At 44.7% G+C, this 12,114-nt stretch overlaps 1 protein-coding gene across 1 annotated transcript in view; it reads left to right on the top strand.

The window, feature by feature from the left end:
• The window catches only part of grid1b (glutamate receptor, ionotropic, delta 1b), a 434,612-nt gene extending 423,888 nt beyond the window's left edge, over nt 1-10,724 (top strand). The window contains exons 15-16 of the mRNA XM_062532571.1: nt 2,471-2,717; nt 10,224-10,724. Coding sequence (XP_062388555.1) covers nt 2,471-2,717; nt 10,224-10,724 — 748 coding nt within the window. The remainder of the gene's footprint in view (nt 1-2,470; nt 2,718-10,223) is intronic.
• Nucleotides 10,725-12,114: the final 1,390 nt, after the last annotated feature.

Below are 12,114 nucleotides of genomic sequence, written 5' to 3'. Positions count from 1 at the left end.
GCGTTAGATTTATCCTAGTCTATGCTGGAGTCACCTTAAAGTCGCTCCTGTCTTGCTAAGTGTGTGAGCGCGCTCCTTTGGCACCCGTAGCTTTCGTTCAAATGCAGGCCCACGTTTCAGAGCGAGGGAGAGTGGCAGGGTCGACCCGCGCCAAGTGGGATTAAGTGATTGGGTCACCACGGGGTCTCCACGGAAACAGCAGCGGCTGTCTCCAGGGGACAAGGGTACACACACAGAGTGACTGTGAGCTGAAGAGCACAGGAGAGTGGGCTTCATTCTGCCTGTCCAGAAATACATGCTGGGGCTTTAACCCTGCCTGTCCAAAAAAGCACAAGAACATGCTTGGATATAGAGGTATAGAGTTTTAGAAGTTGACTATTATACATGGACTACTGCAGTATATGTTGAGTATTATAAATTGAATTTAGAACAAGTACTTTAATACTTGTACTTTATAAATTTCAACCACTTTCTGGCTTTTTATCTGATACAGGTATGGATACCCTGATGAAAGCTGTGAATACAACATTGTTTTCTAAAGTATGATTAGTTGAGTTGTGTTGTGAGTTGTGAGCATGTATAAGATCATCATTACATTGTTATTGTGGTGTGTGCCAGCTGCAGTGTTTGGTTAACTGATTCATAATGTGGGCGTGATTTGAGCTGGCTCAGGCAGGATTAATGCTGATTCATAAGTAAGGGATAATGTATAGAACGCCGGTCATTATCGGAAAATAATTCCCGACAGGATGAACTGAACCCCGACGCGCAGCGTCCTGAAGGGAATTATTTTCCGATAATGACCGGCGTTCTATACATTATCCCGCTTATTATACGGCTACTTGCCAAAACGAGAAGAAACGTAGGCCTACCACAATGTGTCTTTAGCAATGACTTAGATACCGTTTCGTGGCTTCCGCTAACAAAAGAAATAGTTCGCTGCACAGATAGAACGTGACTGTTGCCATTGACAGCGGTCATTATTTTTTTCAGAGGTCCTCTATCAAGAAATAATGACCGGTAGAACGTTGGGAAATCCCATTCAAGTCAATGGGGCGTTCTACTTGCATTGTGAAGAGCCGTATAATAATGTGGGTGTGATTTGAGCTGGCTCAGGCAGGATTAACACCGTGTCCACTCCCCAGCCTGCTGATAGTGTTGACCGGTGTGTAAACAGCACAGTGGAGGCCAATAGCAGATCTATCAGCGCCGGCGTGGTCAGCAGAGAGCCTTGCGTTATGGAGCCGATAAGGGCTCAAGTGGTACCTGTTCTGTAAACAGGGTTTAGGCATGTGTGTACTGACCCCTGTTGGGCCGATAAGGGCTCCAGTGTTACCAAAGGGCATTAGACAAATATATGCTGGTCACAATGCTCAGGGATTTGGGCTTATTTATTATTATATTTATGTATTTATTTTATTGAGGAGTCCCCGCTAGCTGAGAACATTAGCATCACTAGCATCACTCGCTATTTCATTAGGAGGTGCAGCCACTCAGTGTGAGTGTGCGTGTGTGTGTGTGTGTGTGTGTGTGTGTGTGTGTGTGTGCTGCCTCATGCTGTAGCTCTCTCAGTTCCCAGCAGCAGCAGCAGCAGCAGCAGCAGCAGCAGCATAGTGAGGCCTGCTTCGGCACGCATCACGCATCACACATCACCTGGCGGGGAGCCAGAGCTCAGCAAGAGGCTGACCCTGCGGACAGCCTGCTCAGGATCCAGCCCAGACCTGTGCCAAAGCTCAAACTCTGCAAAGTCATCTGTTATGATAGGCTCAACCAGGGCTTGGATGTTGGCCTTGTCCATCTGGGGTATAACTGGCCAGAAGATCAGAAAGAGGCACACATTATTAGCCCTACAGTAACTAACGGGCTATTGGGTGCACGATTGAGACACCTGATTGAAACACTGCCCACCTGGGACACCATGTCAGGTCTCCGTATTCATCATGTCCAACAAGGTAGACACAACATGCTGATGTTGTGGGTTTAAACACAAACAGAGTAATGAGGCTTGGCAACAACGCCTGTTGTAGGTGAAACTCTTCATTTAAGGGTCAATCACGCCAGAGCTCGTTAGGAGGTCAAGTGTGTGTGAGAGAGGTATCGGTAGTTAGCCATCCACACCTGTTCTCATCAGACCGCCCAGTTCTGTTTGTGTTCATTAAAGAACAGACATCAGATGCGGTGACTAAAGAAAGACATGTCTAAAAACACTGAGATGCAGCCATGCCTTGTCCACAGCAATCGATTTTACTAAGACAATATTTCCCTCTTTCTCTCTCCTTCTCTATCTGTCCATCTTCTACTCTGCTCTTCTTTTCTCTCATTCCCCCTCTCCTCCCACTCTCATTCTCCTCTCCTCTACTCTCTCTCCCCCTCGCTCACATTCTCTCTCTTTCTCACCCCCTTTTCCCCCTCTCCCTCCCTCTCTCTCTCTCTCTCTCCCTCCCCCCCCCCCTCTCCCTCTCTCTCTCAGGATCCTGGAGCTGCAGGAGAAAGGGGACCTGGACGTGCTGAAGCAGAAGTGGTGGCCTCGGATGGGCCGCTGCGAGCTGACGGGTCACGCGGGGGCGTCTCCGGACGGACGCTCGCTCAAGCTGCACAGCTTCGCCGGCGTCTTCTGCATCCTGGCGGCGGGCCTGCTGCTGGCGTGCCTGGTGGCCGGCCTGGAGCTCTGGTGGAGCAGCAGCGGCAGCCGATGCCGCAGCGAGCAGCCCAAAGAGGTGACCGAGCTCAGGGGCCGCGGCGGAGGTGTTGGGGGCGGCGGGGGCGGCGGCAGCAGCCGGCACCACCAGCACCACCAAGCGGACGACACTGCCACACTCTACTTTAAGGATCCAGCCACAGACGCTAACCCCGATTTAGTCGAGCTCCAGTACACTCAGCTATAGGTGTGCCCTGATGAAATCAAAATTGGTCCCCTTCCCACCCTCGCGCACGCACACACACACGCACGCATACAAACACACACAACCTCAGCTTAAAATGAAAGAACAACTTACTGGACCATTTTTGTTTTCTGTATATGCACTGTATGTGTGTGTGTGTGTGTGTGTGTGTGGATGTCTATGTGTGTGTGTGGGTGTTTGTGTGTGTGTGTGTGTGTGTGGTAAGACATTACTCATCAGGATAGAGAGGCTCAAGGGCAGGCAGCATGTGGGTTGCTCCATTTTTGTTTGTTTGTGTGTTTGTTTGTGTGTTTGTGTGTTTGTTTGTGTGTTTGTATGTTTGTGTGTTTGTTTGTTTGTTTGTGTGTTTGTTTGTGTGTTTGTTTGTGGGGCTGAGTGATAAGGAGTCATGTTCAGCCAGGCAGTGGAGCTTAGGAGTGGACGTGCTATTGCTGTTGACTTTACACCATACCGTGTGCACGGGTCAGGCCCATGGCCAATACACTGACTTAGCGTAGCATGTCAAATATATATATATATACAGTAAATACAGTATATGAAGGGTTCAGATGCAAAAGCCTCTAAATCCGTCTGACCACTTTTCTTTTAAATGAGCATTTTGTATCAGACCAGGAAGAGAATGGTATTTAGTGAGTTTTGAAGCTAAATCATTGAATTAACCTACACTGTATGTGAAGAGCATTCACTCACCATCATTATCTCATTTTTGACAAAAATGGCTTTTAGAGGCTTTTGCATCTGAACTCTTCATATATTAAATATATATTATACACAATTGAATATAAACATGTTTCTACTGGCCCTTTAATAAAGCAGCCCAGCACACTTAGTCACTGTGGGCCTTCCCCACTGGGCTGCAGTATTGAATAATCTCATGAGTGCAGTGCACCTATTAGCTACACCAGCCAGACTTTACAGCAGGTAATTGAGCTCACGCTGAATACTGAATAAACATGGCGAGGCGGTAGGGCGCTACTGTAGATGCATGAATTCAGCTCACTTCAAAATGACAAATCGCTTGCATAAAAGACATTTCAGTTTGCCTCATATAAAAAAAAAACATTCAGTATCAAATATCACTTTTTTATATCAGTGAAGAAAATCGCATTACTTGAATCGATTTTTATTTGACTAAGGTCGCCGACCCTTTCTTAAGCCTTAGCACAAGAGGCCTTCATATCAACACAGACTTTAATGGCAGCTTGCTGCTGAGCTGCCTTACAGCACCTGCTACAGTATAGTCAGTGTGAGGCGCTCAGCGTGGAGCAGGAGCTGTGTGGAGAAGCAGGAGCACGTGGAGGAGCACAGGAGCATAGGAGCACACATAGATATGTATAGTATATACTGTATGTCTATGGGAGCACAGGAGCAAGGCCACGTCCACTGGTGCTGAGACCACACTAAACACCTCCATCTGCAGCTATTGCCAAAAATACAACACAAGCTGTACAGTTCATCTCCAGAGGTCCTTATAGCCCAGAGACACTACCGCCGTCACATACAGTAAAGGCTACTGGAGATAAAGGGTTTCCTTGTGAATGAGAGCCACCAGTTATCCATTAAGGGCACCGATGTAGTGACAGAAGTGCTTGGAAGGAAAGATGGAAGGAAAGAAAGAAAGTACTTGCACTTGCTGACCTTTTCCAATTGTGCAACTGAGCACCAGGCATGTCACCCAACCCATCTGGCATCTGTGTAGTCACACTAATACTCCCATTTTCCCTTGGGGATCAATAAAGTATCTATCTATCTATCTATCTATCTATCAAATCTCCCACCTCGTAGACTCCAGGAATGAGTGGCATCTGTACAGTCATACTATACTCCCATCTGTGTAGTCATACTATTACTCCCATCTGTATAGTCATACTTATACTCCCATCTGTATAGTCATATTAATACTCCCATCAAATCTCCCACCTCGTAGACTCCAGGAATGAGTGGCATCTGTGTAGTCATACTAATACTCCCATCTGTAAAGTCATACTATTACTCCCATCTGTATAGCCACTAATACTCCCATCTGTATAGTCATACTATTACTCCCATCTGTATAGTCACTAATACTCCCATATAGTCATACTATTACTCCCATCTGTATAGTCACACTAATACTCCCATCTGTGTAGTCATACTAATACTCCCATCTGTATAGTCATACTAATACTCCCATCTGTATAGTCATGCTATTACTCCCATCTGTATAGTCACTAATACTCCCATATAGTTATACTATTACTCCCATCTGTATAGTCACTAATACTCCCATATAGTCATACTATTACTCCCATCTGTATAGTCACACTAATACTCCCATCTGTATAGTCATGCTATTACTCCCATCTGTATAGTCACTAATACTCCCATATAGTTATACTATTACTCCCATCTGTATAGTCACTAATACTCCCATATAGTCATACTATTACTCCCATCTGTATAGTCACACTAATACTCCCATCTGTATAGTCACTAATACTCCCATCTGTATAGTCATACTAATACTCCCATCTGTATAGTCACTCTAATACTCCCATCTGTATAGTCACTAATACTCCCATCTGTATAGTCACTAATACTCCCATATAGTCATACTATTACTCCCATCTGTATAGTCACACTAATACTCCCATCTGTATAGTCACTAATACTCCCATCTGTATAGTCACTAATACTCCCATATAGTCATACTAATACTCCCATCTGTATAGTCACTAATACTCCCATCTGTATAGTCATACTTATACTCCCATCTGTATAGTCATACTAATACTCCCATCTGTCTAGTCACACTAATACTCCCATCTGTATAGTCATACTAATACTCCCATCTGTATAGTCACTAATACTCCCATATAGTCATACTAATACTCCCATCTGTATAGTCACACTAATACTCCCATCTGTATAGTCATACTAATACTCCCATCTGTATAGTCATACTAATACTCCGATCAAATCTCCCACCTCCTAGACTCCAGGAGTGAGTGAGTGTGCTCTTCTGTATAGTCACACTGATACTCCCATCTGTGTAGTCATACTAATACTCCCGTCTGTGTAGTCATACTAATACTCCCATCTGTGTAGTCATACTAATACTCCCATCTGTGTAGTCATACTAATACTCCCATCTGTATAGTCATACTAATACTCCCCATCTAATCTCCCACCTCCCAGACTCCAGTAGTGAGTGCTTGAGCGCTGTGCTGTAGACAGCTGCTGCTTTGCTTGCTGGTGTCAGGAGTTGCTGTTGCTCCACATGGATCCGTAAACTACAGTGTGAGCCGATCAGACGTGGGTTCTTGCATGGGTCTGCTGCTGTGTTGACAGTGCAATAAGAGGCACAGCGGGACCTGCTCACACCGAGCCCACCGTCCCTCCATCCCTCCTGAATTATGCTGTGTGGCCGCTTATTGCAATTATATGTCAATATGGACAACTGGATTTTATTCAATTGCGTTCTCTATTTTACTATTATTATTATTATTTTGATTCAAATCTTAAAGCATTATTCATTTGGTTTTCTTATCGTCTCGTGCAGGTTACTAAGGATTACAGACTGGCAAGGGTATCTGGTCCTTTGACATATAATGATATAACCACTACTTCGTCGGAAGGGGGCAAGGACATTTGGACAGACAGAGAGAAAGGCTGGGAGGAGGCCGAGCCTATTGACACAGGTCAGAGCGAAGCTAGCGTTAAGATCTCATGTGTGCTGCTTGTTAAGGGCGTATGGGGGGATGCGGGATGCTGCGCCAAACATGTTCAGTTCTTCATGACTCATTCTGGGCCAATCTCATCTCATCCCCCCCTCCCCCGCCCCCCTCTCTACCTTAGTGATAGACGTCTAGCCTGGATGTGCTTTTGGTCACCTTGAGTTGAATCCACCTCTAGAAGGAATACATAGACAGACATATTTATTTTTGGTTGAATCCATAATTGGAATGATTACAGAGTGGATGAACGTCCCAGTGAAAATATCATCTAACACAAACTGTGCCATGTCATGAAATACCATGTGGAAAATAGTGCCATGTCATGGAATACCATGTGGAAAATAGTGCCATGTCATGGAATACCATGTGGAAAATAGTGCCATATCATGTGGAAAATAGTGCCATGTCATGGAATACCATGTGGAAAATAGTGCCATGTCATGAAATACCATGTGGAAAATAGTGCCATGTCATGGAATACCATGTGGAAAATAGCACCATGTCATGGAATACCATGTGGAAAATAGCTTGAGTGCAGTTTATGCGGATGGGATGAATTTAATCTTGTGTGGCAAATGTGTGCCTTTGTGTATGTATATGTATGTATATGTGTGTATTTGCATGTATACTGTATGTGTGTGCTTGTACTGTGTGTGTGTGTGTGTGTGTGTGTGTGTGTGTGTGTGTATACTGTATATGTGTGTGTGTGTGTGTGTGTGTGTGTGTGTGTACTGTATATGTGTGTGTGTGTGTGTGTGTGTGTGTGTGTGTGTGTGTGTGTGTGTGTGTATACTGTATATGTGTGTGTGTGTGTGTGTGTGTGTGTGTGTGTCTGCATGTGTGTCCGTACTGTACTGTGAGTGCTGTCCCCCCAGTGCATAACTGTGTTCATGCAGGAGAGGTGCAGCTGAATGCCCATATGAATGTACACTAGTGAGCTGCTGCTCTGTGCCAGAGCTGTTTTGTGTGCGCTGCTGTCCGTGCTCCCAGAGCAGGCCCCACATAAGCACTTGGCATCTGTCTGGAGTTAAATAAACATTGAGATACTTTGGTAAATATTCATGGCGTTTACTGCAAACAAAAAGATAGTTCAGTCCACAGTGAAGTGCTTTTGCCACCAGCCGCTCTGCTGGTTAAGTGCCCTTTTTAGAACATCAGTTTAGTGAGCCAAGCCAGATGTGTTGTTGTTGTTGTTGTTGTCTGAGGTTGGGTTGACTGGATGACATTACAATGCTGATGGTGACAAACACTGCTCTGATATACTCAATATTGGAATAAACTGCTGACCGGGTTAGATACATGTAGACACAGAGAGATACGGTAGAGTGATGACTGTGAGCAGATGAACTGTATTAGAGGACTATAAAGCATGCAGAATTGTAGAGTTATGAGAAAACAGTAACAAGGAGGCTTTGATGCATTAGAAGTTAACATAAGGGGGCAAGACTGATCATTGATGCATTTGAAGTTAAAGGAATTTTGGACAGAGGACCTCATATCCAGGTTATCCAGGCTGATATTTATCAGTGGAGACAGTTTTCAGTGCATTTCATCCAGTCCTTGTGGTTGCGGAGTTTGCTGATGCTAGGATAACACAAGTCGGCGGTATGTGGTAGTCTGAGAGTTTATTGATGTAGGTGTTGGAAGACTGATCCACAGATGTTAGTGGATTGGATCCACTAGATGAAAAGGGAGCCTAGACAGAATTGGATCCACTAGATGTATCCGTAAATGTACCAAGGAAATCCATAAACATTGTTGCCTTTAAGTTCCTCTTTTTCTCATGCCAGCCATCGTCAAATCGATCATTTTTCTTGTTTAATTTGCTCAGATGGAATTTAATCTTTTTATTTTTATTGGTTCATTTTCTTTTTGCTGAGGGCTGGTGGGAGGTGGGGTTTTACCAAAATGTGCTTTTGCAGGTGGTGTTAACACAGAGATGCGTTTTCATCTCCAGACGATAAATGGCCACGTTTCCCAGATTCGTTAAGAAACTCCTAAGTGGTAAGAACTTCTTAGCAGCGTTCCTAACGTTCTTAGAGCGCTCCTAAGAAGTTCTAAGAAGCACTTAAGAGCTTCTCGACAAATCTGGGAAACGTGGCCAATGTCACTTGTTTTTCTAAAATCTAGATTGTTGTGATGCACCTCACATTTATTTAACAAGGTGCAAGAAGAAAATCATGAAGGGAGCTCAATTTCTGAGGCTGGATCTTTTTCAGCAATGGGTCTTTGCTTAGCGACCTGTCTTTGCTATGCTACTATGCTAGGGAGCTAGCTAGCTAGCGTCATAGTTACAATACACAATCACAATCTTGTGTTTATTGTTGACCATGTTTTGGAATTCTAGTGACACCCCTTACCTGGTATTTTATAGACAGAAGGGGCATCTCTATGTGAATGCCACTCATGGGCACAAATAAATCCGAAGCTACTGATGAAAGATCTGCCTTGTAGGCCATGGGCTGCTTCACTTCCATCATACAGATTAAAGAGTTAAAATGCCACAGAATTGCCACACCTGTTCTTCAAACGCAACTTCAGTTTCAGGTCAAACCAAACCTCAGTGGTATTTACCAAGCAATGGTGTAACTTAAACAGTCTGTTATACTTAGTTTATCAAAGATAGTGAGATTGATCTTTGAAATGCCAAAATATAAGATAATTTATCCCAAAAATGCTAGCATTGCTGGATCCATTCCCAAACTGTCCACACTGTTTCACCTTTACACATGAAAACATTCTCAGAATAGCATTCCTACCAACGCACTGCCCTACTGCCTTCCAGTCATGTTTGAAAAATACTGTACTTCCATGACGTGTTCTGTCTTCAGGGCAGTTGCCTTTCACACCTACTATTACCTACTGCACCTAGAGTTTATCAGCATGCAAACATGATACGTAGAAAAGATAATGATAAAATAATAAGTACACTGTCTATCACAACATTGAAAGGTCTGCCAAGACACACATTTCTAAGAGTATTCTGTGTTTGTGTGGTTTTAATTGATTACCAGACAAGACACAACGTAAACAACTCATTTATGTCTTGAGTGAGAAGCCAGCCTAATCCAAGCTCATTGTGTCCTTGTGTGAAATAAATCATCACAGCTGTTGGCGATCTGAAAAGTCATTTTGTCTAAATGCAGACTTCAGATCCAGACTGGCTTGGCATGTGTGTTATTTTGTATAACTGCACTAATGACTGTCAACATTAATTAACCCTTTAAACTCCCCCTTTACGCACTGGCCAAATTTGATTTCAAAGTGCACATTCTATACCAATAGCATCTCGCACCTTATACAGTATATCAGAGCATCTCAGCAGATTAAATTGGGCCACATGGCCTCATTGATTGGGTTGCAATCAATTACTGTGTTTGAAAAACATGGCCTTCTGAAGCCATCCGTTAGGAGGCTGAATGCATGGAGCTTCACAGACAGACAGAGAGAAAGAAAAAGAGAGAAAAAGAGAGAAATTGCTTCTCCGGGGTCACCACGTCTCAGCCTGATGTCCTCCTCCCCTTCCTCCTCCTCCTCCTCCTCCTCCTCCTCCCCTTCCTCCCTTCTCCTCCCACACCCCCCTCCTCTCTATCGCCCCCTGTAGGACAAGGAGGTGAACCTGGAGCAGGTACACCGGCGTATGAACAGTCTCATGGACGAGGACTTGGCCCACAAGCAGCTGAGCGGCCCCTCTATCGAGATCTCTGCTCTGGGCATCAGCAGCACCTCCTCCTCAGTCAGCGGCAGCGCCATCGGCCCGAGCAGCAGCAGCATGCGCCAGGGCAGCCAGCGCGACTACCCGGGCCCCCCGGGAGCCCTCTCTGTGACCACCTTCCTGGGCCCCCCCGAGCAGGGTCATGGGGTGCTGGGCCGGACTCTGGGGGTGCCGGGGGGCCCTGGCAGCTCTCTGGGCCCCCTGCCGCTCAGCAGCAGCAGCACTTCCACCCTCCCCTCCTCCATCCAATGCAAACACCGGGCGCCCAACGGGGGTCTGTTTCGGCAGAGTCCCGGCAAGACCCCCATGCCCACGCCAATGTCCTACCAGGCGATGGCCGGAGGACCTATCCCCGGAGCCAATGAGGCCACACACAGCACGTCCATCTGAGGACCGCGAAACCAGACCTCGCAATGACCCCCCCTGACCCCCCGACCCCCAACCCCCCTGTGTGTGCCCCACCATCACACACACACACACACACACACACACACGCACACGCACACGCACACACACACACACACACATGCACACACACACACACACACACACACAAACGCACGCACGCACACAGACGCACACACACACAAACACCACCACTGTCATTACCTGGGTTTAGCCCACGTGTGTATGTGATGGATTGTGTAGGTGAGCAAAGATAGCAAGGTGTGTTGGAGAAGAAAAGAACACAGAAATACAGGAGTAAATTTATATATATATATCTATATATAAAAAGAAAACATTGAGGGAAAGGTATGGTAAAAAAATACATTTTTATTCCAGATGAGATTGAAAAGGAGGAGCGTAGAGAGCTGACCTCTCTTGTACATATGTGTAAATACAGACCAGAGCGACGGGAGGAAAGCGTATTTTGAATATTCTCAATTTTTGAAGTTCAGTTAAAAAAAAAAAGATTAAAAAGAGATTATAAAAAAGTGATCTAAAAAAATGACTGTTTGAATGGCTTTGTAAATTTTGTTCTATATGAAGAAAGACGCAAAATTCATTGTGATTGTTTTTTTAAGTGCCGGAACAGAAGATGTCTCTCAACATTTTATCATAAGATTATATCATACTACTGGCGCATAGAGCTTGATTTCATGACGTTGCACCCCTTTTATAAACACCTGTTTTTGTTTGTTCCTCTGTTTTTAGATTTTTTTTTAAAAATGAGCAAAACATTTGTTTCCTTTACATAGTAAGCTCTTTGGGTTGTGACTGTTCCTTTTCCAGAATGCTTTAGAACGCTAAGACCACTCATTGCGTTGTTTGTGCGCTTATTCTTTTGTGGCAGCAACGTTCCCAAGTGGAAAAAACTTTAAGAAAAGCTTCATAGTCATTGACAGTCATGGGGGTGTGTTCGGGTGCGCGCGAGCTGCACGAGACACAAGGGTTGTGGCGTGTTGAAATGTCTTTGGTGTTTTGTCTTGTGAGACCATCTACTGAGGAGCACAATGCCCAGGAGGAGACGTTTCCATGGCACCCGTCAGATTTGTGTCCCTTGACTTTTATTTTTGTTTGTTTGTTTTGTTTTTGTTTATCACGTCCTTTAATTGTATCATGCGGGTTGGGAGTGTCCTCAAGCTGTCGGGTCTTATTTTTTACATCTTTTTTGAAACTATACCGTTATTAAAACTACATAAACTCATGTATGAAGATGTTATTTCCTTTTGTACTGAATGGTTTCTAGACAACGTGAATATACTGAGGACGGCCTGTCAGAACACTGGAATAACATATGAGGCGAAGGCTATGATGTATAAAATGGTTATATTGTTAT

Source organism: Sardina pilchardus, chromosome 3, assembly GCF_963854185.1.
Source record: "Sardina pilchardus chromosome 3, fSarPil1.1, whole genome shotgun sequence".
Taxonomy (NCBI): domain Eukaryota; kingdom Metazoa; phylum Chordata; class Actinopteri; order Clupeiformes; family Clupeidae; genus Sardina; species Sardina pilchardus.
Note: the sequence above shows the minus strand (reverse complement) of the source record. Positions and strands in the feature narration are given on the sequence as shown.